The sequence below is a fragment of the Parasteatoda tepidariorum genome, chromosome 1 (assembly GCF_043381705.1).
Source record: "Parasteatoda tepidariorum isolate YZ-2023 chromosome 1, CAS_Ptep_4.0, whole genome shotgun sequence".
Lineage (NCBI taxonomy): Eukaryota > Metazoa > Arthropoda > Arachnida > Araneae > Theridiidae > Parasteatoda > Parasteatoda tepidariorum.
In genome coordinates this window covers 52666814-52688475 of record NC_092204.1, presented here as the reverse complement: position 1 = coordinate 52688475, position 21662 = coordinate 52666814, and the positions used below count along the sequence as shown (strand labels likewise).

Here is a 21662-nt window from a genome sequence, read left to right as displayed (position 1 = left end):
CCAGGAAACCAGATTATAGATACTATTTACTATATCTATTGGATTATAAGAATTTCCGGTAAACCGTTACCATATGAACGGGAACATCTGCAAAGGACAGGTTTAAATACCAATGTTTATTAACAAGAATATTTTGTTTTATTAACAGAATTTTATTTATTTATTTATTTATTTTTTACCAGAAATGTCATTACTAGGCACTACATTAGTTAATTTTACTAGAATTTGTTTCTCCTTGTATAGTAATGATTTAATGAGACTAGACAAAAGAAAATAATGTAATCCTGTAAGAAAAATTTTTCAAAGCTGAATTTGTCAAAGGAAAAGCTTCATTTGTTTCAAAAGTAATTAAGGTAAAAAAAAAAAAATTGACGTGTATCATGAGCTTGAAACAAATCCTTCATTCTCAAGACCATACTAGAATGATAGAAAAAAAAAACAGATTTGACAGTAGGAAGCGTAGCATTTCTAACAAAAAATTGAAAATAAAATAAAAATAAAGAACTAGGAAAGCCGTTTAGTCGAGAAAAAACTATGGTATCCGAAATAAGCAGATTAAGGCAAATGTCATCGGTGAGGTATTCTGTGAATGTCTTAGAGATTATTAATAATCATAGGATCACTTAGGCAATTAAATTCAATTTTAGTATCAGACCTGAATACGACTTTATAACCAAAATTGGAAAAAATATTAAAGTTTGTAGCAAACGGGGGAGAAAAATTCTTTTACAACTAGTTCAATGTAAGAATTAAAGAAAGAGGAGCGTTCGGAAAGGGTTGATTTAACTGTAGAAAGGTTTAGCTAAAGAAGCACCGAATGTTTCAAACTTAAAGTAAAAAAAGTTTGAGTAGGTAAAGGGCTTTCAAAATGAAAGTATAAAATGCAAAAATATTTTTCGAATTAAAATGATTAAAATAACATGGGGTATAAAAATGCAAAAATGTTTAAGATAAACCGAGCTGAAAAAATTACTAATGTTACATACATTGCTATCTAAGTCATCTATCACCACGTATTGTTGGGACCTTGAATATAAATAAACTTTGATAGGACAAAAATTTTTCCACCCGTGTGACATCGACTCATCTTGATGCTCTGGAATACTACTTCATTCAGTAAAATGCTTATTCCCCAGTTTCACTATATCCCTTTATTCCGCTTTGGAATGTATCATGCCATACCTTTCCTCTTTTGGGAAACTTGAGAAAATAATTTCGGAAGGGTTTTCCTTTTCACGTTATATAAAAAAAAATTAAAAATATTTCATTTTTAAACAAATACCTAAGTTTTTTTTTGTTTAATCAAGTTGTTGTTGTTTTTCAAATTAATAAACGTTTGTTAGTTACCAAATTTTTTAAAATATTTTCTCATTTTTTAGGAAAAAGGGATTTGAATATTTTGCGCATTGTTAAGGAAAACATTCTTGAGTAGTTTACAATTGCATAAAAAATTAAGTTTTTTACTTTGAAAAACTAGGAAAATACTCTATCACCTTTTACAGGAGGAAAAAAAAACACATAATCTTTTGAAACTAGCAGGAACTCTTCAAAGCTTTAAGGTTCTTCTCATTCTAACAAACAGCAAACGAGAATTAACAACAAATCATGGATTCATCATCAGCAGCTTAAGTCTAAACCTTTCCGCAAAACAAGATCAACCGAATCTTATTATATTGTGGTGAATAAATCTTCTCAAAGGTTCATGGAAAATTCCCAGGTGTGTACAAGTAAGCCCATAGTGTTGCTCTCCAATCTAACGGTTCTGAAACCCCTATAAATGTTTAAGTTTGTTTCGCCTACTTCCAATCACCTATCTCCCATATAAAACTGGTTGGGAACTTTTTTGGAAAGGGTTGTTTCCGAAATATAGATGTGATGAAGACAACTAGGATCGATAGGCAATAATAATTATAGTTTAGGTATTGTATATTTACATTTTGTAGAATGTCTCAGGAAAATTTGAAGAGTTATTAATAATTGTGGACTAATCATTTTACGGTGGAATATAATCGAGGAGAAGTTTTATGCAAAGTGCAGACTTCAAGATATTAATAACAAAACAAATTGTTTTAAAATTATGTTTATTAATGCTAACTCAATATTTTGTTAAATTTCGCAAGCTTTAACTTATTGGGAGAATGCTTTTGAATGTATCTATTACAATATTATTATGTTAAAATAGTTTTTTTAAAAAAGTATTTAAGTTCTCCTTTTATTCAAATGAACGCGTCACAGTTTTGGAAAATTTTATTTTAATTTTTACTCTGGTATAACTTTATTCATGTTTTATTATAAGGAATGTTCTAACAACATGGTTAAAATGAAATAAAATGAAAGTAAAAATTTATCATTTTTAAATGCTAGAATTTGATCCGAAGAATCCATTACAAGTTTTAAAATACTATTGCATTTCTAGTTTTTAATATTTTTTCATGAACCTCTATAATAACCTTTATTATATAACCATTATAAACTACCTAATAATGATCCGTTAAGTGGTTATCCTATAAAGTAAAAATATAAATTAAATTTCGAAACGAAATATTACGAGACAATATTAAAAATTATTAGAAAAATTCATAATATCCAAGTTTAATATTAAAAATGGAAATGGTTTGTTTCCAATATATAGATGTTATGAAAATAGCAAAGATCAAAAGGCAATAATAATTGTAGTTTAGGTATCAAAGCAAGGTTTCATGCTAGTTTTCAAAAGTACAGACTTCAAAATATTAAGATATTAATAATATAATATATTAGTTTAAAATTATATTTATTTATGCCAAATTAATATTTTTTTTCATTTAGCGAACTTTAACTTGTTCTTTTGGGAGAATACTTCTGAATATATTTACTATCATATTATTATTTTGAAAATCTTTTTTTTAAAGTATTTATGTTCTCTTTTTGTTCAAGGTGACATGGTACCATTTGGAACGTTTTATTTTTAAATTTTGGACCCTGATATAATTTTATTGACTTAAATATGTTCATAAAGAGTGCTCTAACAACATATTTAAAATTGAATAATGGAAAAATAAATGTTTATTATTTTTAAAAGATTATTATTCAATATATTATAATTATTATTCAATAAAAACTGCAATATAATGTTTACATTATTATATTTTTAAAAAAAGTAATTGATGCTTTTTACCTGATTTTATAATAAATTGTAAATAAAAAAATATTCTTTTTCAGAATAATTTTTCACTTTCAGAAAGAAGCAATGTTATGTCTATATGCAGCAGTGTTTTGTATTAGTTTGTTCAATATTTGTCTCGTTTACGGATGGAAACAACCTGAGTTAGGTAAGTTTATTAACATCAATAATCAATATCTTCTCCTCCCATACCTTTACAGTTTCTGAAATATTTGAAGGCAATTTTTTTGTAAAACTAAGTAGACAAAGTAAAAATAAACCCAGACTTTAGGAATAAATAGCAAGACTAAATGTATAGTTAAAATTGAAAGTGGCAAAACAGAAGATGTTGAAAAATTTTTCTTACCTTGGTGCAATTGTTGATAGGAAGGGATGTACAAATGCAGAAATGGGAGCAAGAATTTAAAAAGAACAATTTTGCTTCACAAAGTTTGGAGATCAAATAAATTAATGATAAGGACTAAAATTAACATTTTTAATTCAATGGTAAGGATCGTACTGTTGTATGGGTCAGAAACAAGGAAACTAACAAAACTTCATAGTACAAAGCTAAATAGTGGCAAAATCGATGCTTGAGAAATATTCTAAAAATATTTCGGATCTCAGACCTTATCGAATTCAGAACTCTGGAATAACCCAGGCAAGGACCAATCATCATCAGTATGAAAAGAAAAAGATGGAAATGTATAGATCACGTATTGAAATTGCCTACTGCAAAAATACCATAACTAGGCTTAACGTGGGCATCAGAAGGCAAATGAAAAAGAGGCAGACCCATGCTCACATGGAGAAGAAAGGTGGAAGAGGAAAGAAGAAAGGCGGGAGGGACGAACTGGTCCGAGGCCAGATCTTGCGCAAAAGACCGAGTGATCTGGTGAAAGAAGATAAGGGCTTTCTGGGCCACTGGGCACGAAGTAGGATAATTAAGTAAGTGGGCAAAGAGTAGCGTGTCTAACTAAAACAGATTGTTACTAAATAGTGCCGTAGTATATTATAGCAATAAATATATCGCTTATAAAATTACATCATAAATATGCAAAACTTAAAAGTACCTGAAATTTATATTTTAGAATCAGTGTTAAATATACAAAATATTCTAACAAAACATTCCAAATCCTGAATTAATTTTTCTTTCAGAATATAATGAAGATTCTTTTGGGGTTGGTTCATCTCCAAAATGGGATGATGGTAATGAAAAAAGAAATGACGGCAGTAAGTATTATTGCTTGTTTTTCTTATTAAAAGCTTCTTCATAAATATAACTGGGACTCGAAACTCGTTGGAATTTCTGCATACAAAAACCTTGAATTTCAATTTTATATATATATATATTATTAAAAATTTTCTTCAAAACTCTTTTTTAAAGAAAATGGCTGTTTATCTTAAGAAATTATAATTATCATTATTTTGTTGTTTATGTTTTTTTAAAGAAATATTTGCAACTGATTGAATCCAGTATTATCATAATATTGTGTTTAGTTTAGTTAAATTAAAAATAATAAAACATGTCAGCGTAGGATCAAATTAGATTTCATAATTTTACTTGGAATTAATTAGAATTAGATCCCAGTTTAAACAATTTTATTTGCAATAAAAATAAGTCACAAATAACAATATTATAATTACAAACTGAAGTTTTAACATTACCATATTATTATTGCACCAACAATATTTCTACTAATAAAAGATAATGTAACGATATTATAAAGAGCACTAAAAATATTTTAACGCATCCCATATATTTTATCCTGTTAGTTTACAAAAGAAAAGTGCTTGCATGAAAGTGGAATTCGTTAACAATAAGGATAGAACTAATATACTCAAATTATTAATTATTTATGAAAACCTGAGAGAGTTTTAATAATTTTCTTTACAAAAAATGAGTTTAAAATTAGAATATTATAACTACAAAATGAAGTTTTGAAGTTACCTTATTATTAATATTATTATTACACTAATAGCATTTATACAAATAAAAGATAATCTAACGACATTACTAAGAGCACTAAAAATATTTTAACATTTCCCATGTATTTCATTCCGTTAGTTTTCGTTAAAAGAAAATTAATAACTTACGTGAAAGTGGAATTGTTTACAAAAAGGATATAACTGATAAAATCGAATTATTAGTCATTTATTAAAATTAGAGCCAGTTTATAGTTATTTTCTTTACAACAAAAATGAATGTAAAATTACAATGTTATAATTGAATAATGATGTTTCGATGTTAGCTTATTATTAATATTATTATTACAATAATAACACTTCTACTAATAAAAGATATAACGACATTAATACGGACACTGAAACTATTTCAACGTATCCCATACATTTTATTTTGTTAGTTTACTTTATGAGAAGAGTAATAGTTTTAGTAATTTCCTTTACAACAAAAATGAATTCAAACTTACAATTTTATAATTTCAAAATGAAGTTTCGATGTTACTTTATTATTAATACAATTATTACACTAATAGCATTGTTAATAATAAAAGATAATATAATGACATTACTAATAATACTAAAAAATATATCATCGTATCCCATATATTTAATTACCTTTAGTTTATATTATATGAAGAAAAAAAAGCTTTTATGTAAAAGGAATTTGTTAAAAATAAGTAAATAACTGTTATATCCAGTTTGAAAATTAATTACTAATGTTAGAGCGAGTTTCAATAATTTTCTTTTAAACAAAAAGGTAATTATATTTCTCTTTCAAAGCATGGTGGACTAAAAAATCCATTCACGAGGAGGAATTCTCAAACGGTAAGCATAAATTAATTTAATATTAATCATATTCAATCCTCTTATTAAGTAGTCCTGATTTAATGGTTCGTTAATTCTATATCAGTTAAATAAATAATACCAATAAACTGAAGCTGTAATATATAACTTGATTAACTTCATTCCCTTTAAAAATATACTAATTGGAAATAACAGTCAACCTGCTCCAAGCACTCAAAAACAGGCGCTATTTTTCAAAATTTGCCAGACGTAATTGAAAAGAGATTAATGTAATTTTAAATATAAAACGTGAAGTTGCCAACCAAAAAATGGAGAAAAAAAGGTGAGAAACAAAACTAGAAAAACCACAGTAGCCGTGAGAAAAGAAAAAGATGGAAGTAAGAGCAAATGAAGCATTTTATTTTGATTTGCCCATCTGTTGTTTTTCTTGCTCTCTTTTTGCTTCTCATCCTTATTTTTCTATTGTTCATTAGTAACTTTAGGTTTTATAATTCAAATCACTTTTGCTTCTTCTCATTCATGTCTGGTAAGTCTTGAAAACGGGCCCCTAATTTTGAGCGCTTGTAGCATATCGATTGCTATTTCTAATTTGTATATTTTTGAAGCAAATGAAGTTTTTAATCATGTAATCTATATCGATTATTTAATAATTATATGTTATAGTATATCTACTTATATTATTGAGGTGGAAGATCTTTAATGTCCCTATTTTCTTTTACTAATGACAATTCAAGATGGTAAAGTTGAATGAAAAACATGATTTAAAGTGATAAAATGTTTTTTTTGTCTAATTTTCTTTTATTAAAATTATTTTTAATGTTATTGTTTTGAAGAAGTTTCCATATTTAAATTTTAAAGAGTTAAAAAATTATAGATGAAAAATTAATAGATTTTTTAATAGATTTGCCTCATTGATGATATTTTAATACTTTATAATTTTGATTATTTAAAGATCATAGAAAATATCTTAAATGAATCGATTATCAAATTAGATTATCGATTATCGAATTAGAAAATCTATTAAATTAGGGAGACGTGCAGAACCGTCTATAGGTTAAAATATATCTTCAAAATATTTTCTTATGGTGCTTTTTATTAACACACTTGGTTTCTGTTCTTTGTTTGCCCTTTATTCTCTTATATATTATTGTATATATTTTATATTGTATATATTCATACATGTTATGAATATTATCAGCTACTTTTCAATGATTCTTATTACAATTATTTATTTGTAAGTTATTTGCGTACATATGCACTATTTTTTAAATAAACTTTTATATTGCACTTAACTTTGCAAATTACGACTTTTAATAAAGTGACCAGTCAATTCAGGCATTAGTTTAAGAAAAAATGATTTACGGTAAATATTGCAGAATGCAATAATTCAATAGAACTCATTAAGTGCAAAATATTAACTACAAGAATTAGAATATAACTGTTTAAGTATATTAAGTATGTAACTGCTTAAGTATATTAAGAATGTAACTGTTTAAGTATATTAAGTAAGTAACTGCTTAAGTATATTAAGAATGTAACTGTTTAAGTATATTAAGTATGTAACTGTTTAAGTATATTAAGTATGTAACTGTTTAAGTACATTAATAAAAAAAACTACTCATAGGCATGCTAACGTTACATTTGATGTTAAAAAAGTTTTTTTTAAAAATACAATTATATGAAGTAAAAATGTCAAGCAAACAAACAATTTTAAAAGGCAAAAAGCTGAATCTTCTTCATTGGCAGAGACGTAACTATAACTTTTGCAACTGTTGATGAATGATTTAAATTTCATTTACTTTAAATTTCATTAAAATTAAATTTAAATTTCATTTACTGAATAATATGAAGTAAAAATGTCAAGCAAACAATTTTAAAAGGCAAAAAACTGAATCTTCTTCATTGGCAGAGACGTAACTATATCTTTTGTAATGATTTAAATTTCATTTACTGAATATCTGTTTTTTTTTACACTCTTGAGTAGAAATAGAATTTTTAGAGTATCTAAGCAAATAAAATGTATTTATAAACAGGAATTAAAAGATTCGATTAATTTCGATGCGAGGCATTCACATTTTAAAACAACATTACATTTTGTTTTTCTATGAGTTGTATTTTAAACAATATTATTAAAAAATAAATTTTTTTAAATGCATTTTTACAAAAATTAGCTAAAAGACATTGTTTTCCGTTTGAATTTATCAATATCATTTATAAATTTAAAGAAGACCTTGATGAAAAGAATGCTTAGTGGCGACCTCTCGTGAGAACAATCAGTTGTCAAAAGTTTGATAATTATTGCATGCTGATAAATTTGTCTTAGTGAATTGTTTATCAAAATTCCTTTAACGCAATAAGTACCAATTATATTTCCAATCTCGTTTTTCATAGGTAAATTACAATAGAGAACTAATTTCCTTTGGTTTTCTGTTTCATGAGATTTTTTTTTATCAGATCTTAGATACTTTCAAATCTATACTCGGTTTCTCTCTCCAAGCTGCAGTTTTTTTTTAAAAAAATGATGCAATTTTAAACATGTTATGTAGCAGGAAGTCGCTTAATGGTGCTACATACTTCTAGAGAAGTTAGATCACAGCATCAGGATTAAAATGGCATAAGAATCTACCTGGAAATGTCGTCATACGCTTCTAGGGACGCTAAAATGTTATTGAACTGTTTCTTCGTGCAGTTCAGATCAGACTGTAATAGGGAAGGGACTCTAGCCACGTACGATGACATTTCCAGAGCATCGGTTCTTATGCCATTTTGATAACGATGATGTGTCTTAACTGTTTTAGAAGTATGTAGCAACATTAAAGCATTCCCTGATATTTATAACGCTTTAAAACTTGTACATTTCGACAAAAAATAGACTAAAATGTCATTAAAAAATCCGTAGAATTGGCAAAACTAATTTCCGATTTGAAATTCCCACATCAGAAATAGGTTAGATCAAGTATTTGTAGAATTGGAACAAAAAATTTGCTTCTCTGTGATATTAATACACAATGAGGATTTGTTAAAGAGCAAAAGTTTTGAACTTTAAAATATGAATTGCTGTTTGTTTAATGTCAGGTAGCTTGAAATTTATTATTTAATAAGAGTACTGGTGGTCGGATAGTATCAAAATAGAAGGAAAAAAAAAACAGAATCTTACTTTCTATTATTATTCTGTATAAACTCATAGCGATTTTTGGTAGCGATCTGATATACGTTGATTTTACAGTAACAATTTCAATAAAATCATTGAGTCACTCTATTTAGATAAATATTATTATAAAAATTATCTGTTTAATAATTTGTGGTAAAAAGGAATTTTACTGGGATATTTTTACGTATGAAGCACCCAAAGTGCTGAAACTTTATACTGCAATTTGATGTGGAATTTTTACAGTAGGGTAAAATTAACAATCTCCAACGGTCGCAGAATGACTGAATATAAAAATGAAGATTACAATTTGTTGCTAAGCGATTGCCACTTTCTTCATCGAAAATGCATCTCATCGAGCATGTTGTTATTTTTTTAAATATATATAGAAATATAAACATTTCATAATATCCTAAAAATTCAACTATTGTACGCTTGCTTCTTAAATTTTTCAAATTTTATTTTAGAAATAAAATTTTTAATATTTATCATACTTTGAAAATTGCTTCAAAAGAAATGCTTAAGAGTATGAATATTAACAGCTTTTTTAATAGTTGATTATTTTTAATTTTTATAAAAAAGGTTATTGATCAATGGCTAAAATTTCCTTATTTTGCCCGATATCACTTGATACTTTTTTGCATATGTACATGCGAACGAAAGTATTATTTAATCTACCTTTTGAGGTTGCCAGCATGTTATTAGAACTAATTCATTTAAACAATTAAAAAAAATCAAAATTCTGAAATAAGTATTTTATTATGAGACTAGTGAATAGCCGAAAATAATTGTTTCTGAATCAATGTGAAATTAAATGACGGATATCTAGCTTTTTCTGAAAGCTGTAAAGCCAAACCAACAGCACATGCAACTTTAAGTAAGGAGAAAAAAAAATTTCCGATTATATATGCGAATAGAAATGCATAGGAGTTCCTTTAACATACAGATTTTCTCAAAGTAGAAAATTTGTTTACAACAAAAACAATATCAATAAAATGAAATAATCCTTCATTGCAATAAATTTCAGATCAAATTACGGCAAAAGATACCGGCAAAAAATCTATTATATCGTAACTTTTACAATACTGTGAAATAACTTAATTATTGTAATTGAATAAATGTTACTGCAAAAATTATAAAATTTTGCGATAAAATAGAATTCACAGATGCTGAACTCAGGGTACCAGTATTTTGATCCGGAATTTCTTAGAGTGTACGCACTTTTGTAAATAATCCAAATCTTAAGGCTCATCACTTAAAAGTCTTAAGACGCACGTTAACGAAGGAAGATATTATTTCTTAAAAAAATATTATAGTGGAGCAACTCTTTAATATCTGAAAAATTGTGTAAATACAATGTCTAAAATTATTACCACATAACAACCACACGGTATTTGCCACTGTCCTATTTTTTCTATAATAAGAGCTTATTTAGACGTTGAAAATTTCGTTTTTAATTGAACAATTATGTGGCATCAAAAAATTTAGTTACATTTAAAAATAAATTGCTTTTATAAAACATTAAATGGAGAGAAATATTTTTCTCTGACGGAAAAAAAAATAGCCCCATGTTTATCTTTTTTTTTCTCTTCAGGTTGCTCTTTGGAAAAATGCATGATGCTATTCAAAGATTGCTTGCGTCAGGCTGAAAGCAAAAACATTTTTATGCATTGCAAAGAGACCCATCTATCTTGCTTAGCCAGCTGTTTCAGGAAATACAAAGAGAGATTTTTATTCAATAGCGTCGCTTTGGATTCCTGAAGATTTTCTCTGTCATCAGATGCGGAAGAATTATTTGTTCGAAAAAGACCTTCGCTATGGACACCTCGATTCTGGCAATTGTTTTTCCTGTTTTGTACACTTTAGAGTAACAAAAATAAATAAGAACTTTTAATTTTAATGGTTTGGATTGATTTTCATAAATTTCATTGAGTTGGATATTTTTATTTAGTACAATTTTGATTACTTTTATTAATGTTTCAAACTTATTAATGATGTTAACATTCAATAACATTTGAAATATTGAAATGGCATAAAAAGGAAATGGCATTTTTTTACATCGTAGCAACTCAAATGAAAAAAGTTACTAGGTTCATACGCTACTCGCGCGTATCGATGTTTCAAAACAATTTGTGGTCTTACAAACTCAGACATGGAAAATATTAATAAAAATGATATTTGATGGAAGATTTTAATTGCTTTTTAAGAAGATAATTGATATATTTTTAAAGAAAATGTACTAAGCTCTGCTAATATTCATTTTTTTTATCAAATAAAGAACAAAAATTGATTAAATTGCTGTTCTCTATTGTAAGGACATTTCTGGTAAAAAAAAAACCTAAATTCTGATAATAAAAACCAAAATATGCGGAATTTAAACCATTCATTTGGTTAATTTTCATATGGTAACGGTTCATCAGAAATTCTGGGATTTAAAATTACAGTTTTTATTTCTAAACATTTAGTGAAAAATACAAAACTGAAAAGAAAATTTAAGTAAATAAATGGTTTTTATGCCATGAGCTAGGGCATTATAATAAATCACCAAACTACGCCACATTTACCAAATTTTTTCGCATGTTATTAAACTATATTTTCTTGCTAATTATACCAAAATCATAAACAAAGCTCTTTGGTAAAAACAATTGAGCTTTTTGGTCTAGCTCTAGAGCCAGAAACATGGTAAATTTTACCATATTCTGGTAATTTTGACCACATTTTTCCCCTCATTGTATAACCGAAGAGGTTTTGAAAACTTTTGTGTGAGAAACATACTGTTTAGGCAACTACCGCAAATGAGAAATTTCACATCGTATCTTTCCTTGCATATTTAAAGAAAAACTAGAAAACATTACCAACTTCAGTTAGGAATACCAGATAACGCAACTAACTTTCATTCATGTGGTAAAATTGGAACTTGAATCAATACTGAACATATTTTTTTTTGTAAAGTTTTTGAAGTAATTAAAAATATTTTCTTTTAACTTTGTCCAAGTTGTTTCCTGTTACCCTGTAATTCGTTTCGCAATATTCCATTCATTCCGTATAAAGGACACATAAATATAGTAATCATTCGAGTATGCACTAATAGACATTAAAAGATGTAATCTTTTCATCAGCTCACATGATTATATCCGCAAAAAGGAGTGCTTTCTAATATTGTATCAATACAGAAAAATAAATATATCAATACATTAATGTGAGGAGCACACAAAAAATTGAAACGAAAATAAAACACATTAAGTAAAAAATATATACGAAAGGAAACGTATCAAGCAAAGAACAGAAAATAAAATGTCAAGAAAATACGGAACAAAACACAAAATGAAATCTTTAAAACGAAGAGCGAATTCAAATGAACTTACGCGTACCGCAATCTTTCAAGAATTATTTAAAACAAAATTGCCTGATTACATGATATGAAAACAAAAGCTTAAATAGAATGATCTTTTACAACACGTTCTTAATGCAGTACTGAAGCGCGTTAGGTTACCTTAGATTGGCCCGAAAATGGATGACCACAAAATAATAATATTATACTGGATAATTTAAAGTTTATAATTAATATGATTAATATTTATATAATTATAAAATTTAAATGATTTTAGAAAATGAACAATTATTTAAAAAAGGAAGATTTTTACAGGAGCTAAATTATTACTACTGTTTTAATTCATAAAAATAGGCTCGAAGTGCAACGCCCCAAACATGCGAAATTGGGAAAACGAATTAAAAAACTAAGCAAAATGAAAACGAAAGTAAGTTAATATAGTAAATAATATTAAGTGCTAAAGCTGCATTAAATATGATCACTAAAATAAAGCAAAATTAAGATAAAACGTATATGTAATAATAGCAATAAACACACACACGCACACGCACACACACACGCGCACGCACGCACGCACGCACACACAGATATATATATATATATATATAGTACAAAATGAAGATAAAACAAAGGAAAATTACAGATTAATGAAAAAAGGGGGGAAAAGAAAATTAATAATNTAATCAGAGGCTTGATTTCTTTATGAATTATAGAGACATTAAAAAGTGTTTTTTTCTCTTATTTCTTATATATATATATATATATATATATTTCCTTCAGAACAGATGTAATATCTCATTAGATTAGATTAGGCATTAAAAACAAAAATCAATATACTTTCCAAGTTATTTCATGGTTTAGGTCAAAATAGATCTAGTGTAAAATTTAATTAAATAGTTTTTAATATAATGCATGTTATTAAAAAACAAAACAATTTTTTTAGTTAATAGCGGAAAAACAAACAAACAAACGCTTCTTTTGAAAATTGAACAATATAAAATTACTTGCATAAAGAATATTGCATTAATTCTCTCGCTATTTGATACTCTTTTCAATAGTAAAAATAGGAAATTTTATTGAAATAAAAAAGTTGTTAACTAGTTTGTGTTTAACTTTTTGCGAGTATAAAGTTTAAAACCTCATTTTTAACATGTCTTCAGTAGAATTTGAGTTTGTTAAATATTCGTATAATTTAATATTCGGACATAATAGCATTAAAAAAGTGTGACTATAATAAAACTAGGCATAATGGTAGCAGGTACTATTTCAAATAAATTCCTTTGAAGTTTCTTTTTCGATAGAAAATAATAAAAAAACTAAACCTGTAAAAGTAACTAAGAAAAATTTCCTTTCGGATATTTCAGGTTTTCTTGGTTTTGTAGACAAACCAATTGTTGCACTTTATTGAACGCACAATTCTTTGAACACACAAGAAACTACACTTCTTTTAACTTAACCTCAAAAATAAACATGGAAGCCGCTCTTTATCGTCTGTTGTCGCAAAATTCTTTACTTTGTGTTGGCAACGACTAGGAGAGTTAAAACGATATAAAAAGAAAATGATCAGTAGAACTTTTTTTCTTATCCCTCGAGTCAAAGTTTTAAGATCGATGGAGTAATTGAAATATCAGATTTAGGAAATTCAAAAATAAAAATATCAGAAAAAAGGAAGAAAAAAAAAAAGAAAAATTGTTTTGCATTGAAACTGGCAGCCTTGGATGAAACATTTTATATCGTAACATTCTTTATCAGTAAGTATACTTCTTTTACTGAAGTTCTTTTTCTTTATGATGTGTAGTCTAGTAAAAGGTAGTATATAAAATGATAGACCTTGTTTTGATGCAGCCAATTTTAAGCCGAGTACAGCATCAGAGAGTTTAATATTTTTGATGCAAGACCATCTTTAAATGAATTTTTTATGAATAAGAAGTATTAAATATGAAATAACAAGCCTAATATCTTTCTTTCCTGCTCGTTTGAAATGAATTTATTTCAGAGATTTTATATTTTGATACTGCATAATTGGGTTTTTAGATCGATTCATATTTTTTATAATTTTATTGTCCAGAAATAATGAATTTTGATGCAAATTCATAATATTTTCGCTTAAAACTTGTTTTATTTTATTAAATATATACAGTTTCTAATTCTTTTTTTCATGCTGAAAATGCAGTTCTAATGTTTGTTCTTTTATAAGTAAAACAAAGCTGCTTGTTTGTAATAACATATTTATCATCTGCTTATTTGACTTACTTTAAAGATGCAATTTCGTTGAGCTTTTCGTTAATTTCTTAGACTACTGATTTTACTAGGAAAAAATTCATTATTATTACGTTATAAACTTAATATATATATTATATGTAGATCGATTTTCTTATTAAAAAATTATTATAATTATGTAATCTATTTATTATAATTATTTTAAATGTACAATTTTATTGATTTTTTTTATTTTAAGACTTCTAATTTTCTAAGGAAACAAAATGTATATTATTAATCTATTTGCTTTACTTATAATTAATTAGATTGCATTTTTCAGGAAAAAATTGCACATTGTTATGTAATCTATTTATTACACTTATTTTAAATATGCCACTGTATTGCGTTTTTATTACAATGACGTATCAAGCAATTCATAAAAATCTAATGGTGATGACGAAGTTTTCCATTGTTGTCGGGGTATTTTTATTGGCGGAAAATCACGTTGTAGGATCCAGTTTTCCCTCTTTCATTTTCTTTTTGTTTTGGTTGTTATGAGCATAAAATTAATAAAAGTTATAAAGATATTTTTTTTCTACACGTATTTTTGTATCCTTAATTTAAAGGTATTTTTCTGTACTGCAATTATTATGTTTTTGATTTAAGAGTTTAAAAATAAGAGAATTTTTTGTATTCTTATTATTATTATTACAAAAATTCTGCGCTACCTTTTAAGAAAGTTATTTAAAAAGGTGTCTAATCTTAACGAAATGTGTAAAATGTTAACCATTCTAAAGGTGTTTAAAATCCGCTTTATAATTCTTATTTGATTGGTTGGCATGTTATGAACATGGAAAATAAATCAATAATAAATCAACATGACACTATATAGGACCTTGATAAATCGCGTCGCGTGTATATATAGTGTATAGGACCGAAGGTCCTATACACATTATTATTATTTGTTCAAATATATTAATATAATTTTATAAATTTCCGTCTTAGAGATTTCGTTAAATAATTTAGAGCTTAATGATCTGCTTCATGAACAATGTGATGCAAGCAAAAATAGTATTTAATATATTCACCCGTTTTGTAATCGAAAATATTAAATTGCGGTTGTGAATTCACCAAATTAGTTAGAACAAAACAATTTTATATAATGTTATAACAAAGTAAACGTTATTTTAAAAAATGATTTCTTAGAAAAATTATTTCTGTTCACCGATAGATCTAAATATTTATAATGTTAATATTTGACCGTGAGAAGTGGAGGCACTAGTGTGATTCTTTTTAGTATATCTATGTTAAGAGAACAATTTAAATTTTTGTAAAAAAATCTGTTTTCTGCCAAGAGAAAACAATTATTGCGAAGCATCCATCGGGGTTGGTCAGCGGCAGCGAACAAGGTGCTAAGCTATTTAATCTTGTATAATTGTTTATTATATATTTAAAATACATTTTGTTGAGAAAGCCCAAGCAAAGGGTTTCGTTTGGCTGCGTACTTTTAGTTATCTGACAGTATCATAGTTTTCTCTTCGTATCGTTATAATAAGAGGGAGCTCTTTCTCTCTCCAGAACACGTAAATTTTGCATAATTTTGTTTATTGATATTTATATGTGTTTTGCTGTTTATTCCCTTCAGAATGACCGAGTATGTAAATTGTTTGAGACTCACACTCAAATTGAGATCCACTTACAAATTTAATTAATTTTACAGTAATTAACAGGTCTTCCAACTCACACCTACCACAGTGCTGACGTGAAACATCCTCAGCGGTTGGCGGATTATCCCCTTGCCATCGGGATAAACTTGGGAGATTTTAGTGGTTTTCCTCCCCATGTAACGCAAATTTGAGTCAGTTCTAATAAAAAAAGTCGGAAATGAAGGCAAGTTTGTCGCAATGCTTGTTCCATTAGTTCCCTTGTCTTCTGGGTTGAGTTAAATATTTCAAGGCTATGGAGTTAAACATCGATAGTCGTAAACTTAGGATTGGGTCATCTGTTCAACACTGGTTGTGAAATAAAATAAAATACTTAACACGTGAGCCGGAATGGCTCAGGATATAGAGTATTCGCCTCCCAATCAGGTGACCCAGTCTTGATTCCAGCGTTAACTGGTCGATTCGAATTTTGCTTCCAGCTTGCACCGACCACAGAGTACTGACATAAAAATACCCTCAGTGGCAGACGGATTAAAGGTTATAATACCCTCACTTTCGGGCATACCGTTAGATGTCTTCATGGTTTTTCTTTCCATGTGATGCAAATGCGGGTTAGTTCCATCAAAAAGTCCGGAACGAAGGCTAGTTTGTCACTATGGTAGTAAGGTTAAGAAAGCCTTAAAAACCAACTAGTAAGCTTATAAAACCGTGAATACAAAACCATACGGTTTTGTAGCCATTTTCAACTAGCATAGGCTCTACACCATAAAAATAAAATTTAAACGAACATTGGAGCTGTGTGGGTGTTGCACCATTTATAATGAAATATAGTTTCGTATTCTAATATTTTGGTATTTATTAAACAAAACTGCATATTTTGGTTTTACTAACCAAAATTATGCTTTTTTTTAATATTAAAAATGTAATAGATAAATTCTTTGTAAATGGAATATTTTTTAAAGTTACTAATTAGGATGCGAAAAAGGTTTTAGACAATGATGTATGAAAAATCGCGTTTAAAAAACTAATTAGCTATGTACGTACAACGTAATCACTATATATTTCACTGAATCTTTGAAATTTTAAACTTTCAATTACGCATTGTATCAGTAACAAATTAAAGTAAAATTTATTAAAATCTAAACCTGCAATATCGTTTTTTACATTCTGCATTTTTTTCAAACTATTGTACTATTGATTCAGTTTCTTTCAACATTTTACATTGCATAACAAACAGCAACGCAATGCAAGTGCGAGGCTTACGAATATTACAGTAAACAACGTGGAAATCGATGTAAAAATTTGCAAGTCTCAAAATTCAGATATTTTTAGATCAATTGTGAAATAAAATAAAAATAAAATGAAATAAAAATATTTAGAATACAAAATAAATTAAAATAAAATGAAATAAAATGCAAAAATTAAAATAAAACAAAATGCACAATATTAAAATTTGTTATAATTATTAAAAAAGTAATTCTGCGTAGTCCATTTATTTTTTTGCACACTCTGCATATGGCTACACGATAAGAGTTATAGCTAAAAAGATTAGTTCCCCGCATATTCGATTTTAATGAACAAAATCAAAAGAGGCATTCGAGTTAGGCTATAAAACCGAAACATAGAAACATAAATATTGAGTTTTTTTTAGATTTTTTTATAGAATATTTACAAGCGTGCGAAGAATGTGTTTTGGTAACGAAAATTTCGAAATTTATTGAATAATTAAATTAATTATATTTTCCAAAAGCTAGTTATATTAATAAATATTTATTATAATTTAATTTTAAGCCATAGTTTCAATTTAATATTTTTATTTATACGTGACCTAAAAGTTTTTCCAAATATTTTTCTTAAACTTCGATAAGGCAATTTAAATAAAAAAGGAATTTAAAAATAAGTTAAAATAGATAAAATATTTTCTTAACTTTAATTTATGACATTTATATTACTTTACGTACCTTCTGTTATTTTAGATATATTTGATAAATTGTGTAAGGGACATTTGACATTTTTCCTCTATCAATTTATCTTTTATGCCCAATAAATGAAAAAAGATTGCAAAAATAATTAAAAGTGTTCTATTAAAAAGACAGAGAGAAATACTGTATATTAAACTCCCAAAATATAAGCAAGTGAATTAATATCAGAATATGGTATTTAAAAATTATCATTATATCAGAATATTTTGTTTCGCATTAAATAATTTTTCTGAAGAATCGTATAATTTAGAGCTTTTGAAAATAAAATTTCCTTTTAAATTATTTTAGTTATAGTAAATGTTATTCGAATGTTTTAGTCTTTAGTCTACTGTATATAATTGCTTTAGCTCTTTTACAATTGTCTCAGTTTTGCAAGTTCTGATTGTTTTAGTTTTGAATTTCTAAAAATATCAAGAACTTCGCTATACGAGGAATGGGCACTTAGATGTTTAACAATACAGATATGGTTTGGTTATAACGTTATACACGTTGTATATTGAGCGTTATGCAATGCATAAGCAAATGTTAAAATGGCTTTAGATAGATGAATAGCCTTTCCTGTATTTATAAGTTCCATTAAAAAATACCTGAAAAAGTCTTGATTAAGAAAATTACAAATAATTAGATTCTAAGTAACTCAAATTGCATTTAACACTGAGGAAAGCGATGGAAATTGAAAAAGGCACCCGAATTTTCATTTAATCTTTTCTAAATTTAAACTAACTAAAGACTATTTCTACTAATTCAATTTTTTATTATCAGATCTTGGCTATGAATAAAAATAATATATGTCAATCATTCACTCGTTCTGTTTATATAATCTTTTAAGAATAAAAGTTCTTTATTTCACAGATAGATGGCGATAATGTAGTTGTACAAACTTGTAAGCTGCGGCCAACTGTTGCTCTAGGGAGGAGTCGAATGCAACAGGTTGTTCTCATTTTGTTCAAGTTGCTAGAGATCTTTCCTTTTCGTGACTTACACGAACATTAAAATGGAATTTAATTTTTTATTGTGTTTTTCAAATCTTCTAACCAATCGGAATCAAGTAATTCAGCATGGAAAGCTAAAATTGTAAGTACTTTTATATTTGTTAGTTCTCTCTTCTACTCTTATCTTCTTCCTATTATTCTCATTTCGAATCTAAAAATTATAGTTATTTTGGTTACAAATTGTAATGTATTTGTTTATACTAATAGTTTTAAAAAGTTCATCTCTCCAGGATTGAAAAATCCGTTTGAGATAAGCAAAATCTTTCTCTATTTCAGAATTAGTGGTTTGTGTTATAAAATTGGTATCTGCGCAATAAACACAAAACAAATAAATTGTGATGCTGAATATTTTTTTTTTTTTTACTTTGGTGCGTATTAACTTTGGTTTAAGGCATGTTTAAAAATAGTTAAAGGTTTTCGCTTCCTTTGATCTTGTATTTTATATCAGATTTCAGCCATGGCTAACATTTAAACAAAAAAATTTTTTTTTTCATTTTTTGAATTATTGATTTGATATAAGAAATGGATATTATGCTGAGTAGGTTCATTTGTTAATAAATAGTATCACAAAGACATTTGAAGATACAATACATATATTTATATTTTCCTTCGATAAAACATGTTGTGTACTCATTTTTAAATCATATTTTTAAAAGAATTAAGTTTCAAAGCATTATATTAAACGTATCCGTTAAAAACAAACTATAACTGGGCTATGAACAAAAAATGAAGTTATTATGGTTATCGTAATAATATATAGTTGTTAATAATAAGTTTACACTTATATAGATATAAAACATGTTGTACTAAAATGGTTATTATAATAATACGCTTTTTCTTATCAAGATTATTATTAAAGAATGCTTTAAAAACTTAACATTTATCTTATTTTGAACTATAAATGACAGTGTTTTCAATTTAAAATAAGATAATATTACATAAATATTGACCTAAACTGCCAAAGATTAGTAATTTTTTAAGCAATTACTGAACAAATTCAACGAAGCATTTAATTCTAACTAACAGTAAATTTATATTTTTTTAAAAATGTTTTTCTGTAAATTATTTTTCGAACTTGAATACGTTAAAACATATGATACTTCAAGTCACTTCCAATGCAAAATTTTAATATCCATTCCTTGTGACGCAATTTTTAAAAAAATATTACAAATTCAATATAGTGATTTTTTTTAATACCACAGTTTTCTATAGTTTGATAAATCTTATTATAGTTTTAAAAAGATTNTATACATATACATTTTTATATACATACTTCCTATTAGTATTAATTTTTAACGCCTTGCATTAACCAATTGATACACGAACATATACAAGTCGTGTCAGTTTCAGTCGTGTAAGAGCAATAAAGCTGTATAGTATCAAATGATAATTAGGATTTTACATATTATCTTGTATATATGTATACAAGATTATATGCAATGTTGAACTATGTGGGATGAGCTATTATGTTGTGGCAATATTGAAAAGATCCCTAATTATGCATCAAAATGGAATTAACATAATATGGTCTAACAGATACCAAGTTTTCTTAACATTGTTAAATTTTTAATATCTTTTGAACTGTACTAGATATGAAATTGAGTCTGATTATCACTTGATACTATAGTCGATTGAAACTATTTTGAAATCAACACCATACTAAAAATGTAACAAATTTAATCATTATAGTTCAGATATGAATAAATTTTAAGCGAAGTGTAAATGCTTAAATTTGTAAATTGCTTTATTAATATTTTTTTTTCTTTACCAATAGCTAAGATTTTTTTATAGCAGTATTTTAGTACAGTAAATCAAAACAATTTCAAATAGTAAATTAACAAATTCAAATGTTTCAGTTGTATAGATTAACTGCTTTTGATCTTGTATTTTTTGACTTGGTGATTAACTTAGTTTAAATACTATGTATTAATTTGGATAGAAATTTATTTTCGTTGCGAAGCAATTTATATTATAAAAAAATGATTGTTAAATTATTTCGTTAGATTTCTTAAGGGTAAAAGTAAATATCAAAGTATAATCAATTTTTGTATTTTTTTAAAATTGTTAAATAATATATTTATACCGATGTAATTACTTTATTTAATTTAACTGATCAATCAATTTATTTCACAAAAACTGTTAATGATTGTTTTTAAATGAGCTCATTTTATCTAAAGGACATATTAAAGATATGTATTATAATGTAAGAGAAAGTATTGTACCTTGACTAGTCACACCATCAGATAAATTTTTTATTCTTTATATATATAGTTGATACCTGTAAGGACAGTTACAATTTGCTCTAGTGTTAGAATTTTCATTCTAAAATTACGGTAAAATTACCTAAAGCAGTCTGTCTATCCAATTAACCGTAAAGTTTACGGTTAATTGGATTATAACCGTAAAGTTTACGGTTAGTAACATTTCTTACCTTT

General features: G+C 26.6%; 1 protein-coding gene and 1 long non-coding RNA gene across 4 annotated transcripts in view; both read left to right on the top strand.

Moving 5' to 3' along the window:
• The first annotated feature begins 1788 nt into the window (after window positions 1-1788).
• On the top strand, window positions 1789-10959 carry LOC107439755 (uncharacterized). 3 transcript variants are annotated; one of them, XM_043044334.2, is made up of 5 exons: window positions 1789-1919; window positions 3202-3311; window positions 4301-4375; window positions 5888-5932; window positions 10654-10959. In XM_043044334.2, exons 2-5 carry the CDS (start codon window positions 3230-3232, stop codon window positions 10818-10820), a joined length of 369 nt encoding a protein of 122 aa, XP_042900268.1. In that variant the 5' UTR covers window positions 1789-1919; window positions 3202-3229; the 3' UTR covers window positions 10821-10959. The 3 variants fall into 3 exon arrangements, with proteins under 3 accessions (XP_042900268.1, XP_042900267.1, XP_042900269.1); XM_043044333.2 differs by having other exon boundaries at window positions 1822-1919; window positions 3221-3311; XM_043044335.2 differs by lacking the exon at window positions 5888-5932 and having other exon boundaries at window positions 1822-1919; window positions 3221-3311.
• Window positions 10960-19135: 8176 nt separating this feature from the next.
• The window catches only part of LOC139426959 (uncharacterized), a 186267-nt gene continuing 183740 nt past the window's right edge, over window positions 19136-21662 (top strand). The window contains exon 1 of the long non-coding RNA XR_011638098.1: window positions 19136-19309. This is a non-coding gene — a long non-coding RNA (uncharacterized lncRNA). The remainder of the gene's footprint in view (window positions 19310-21662) is intronic.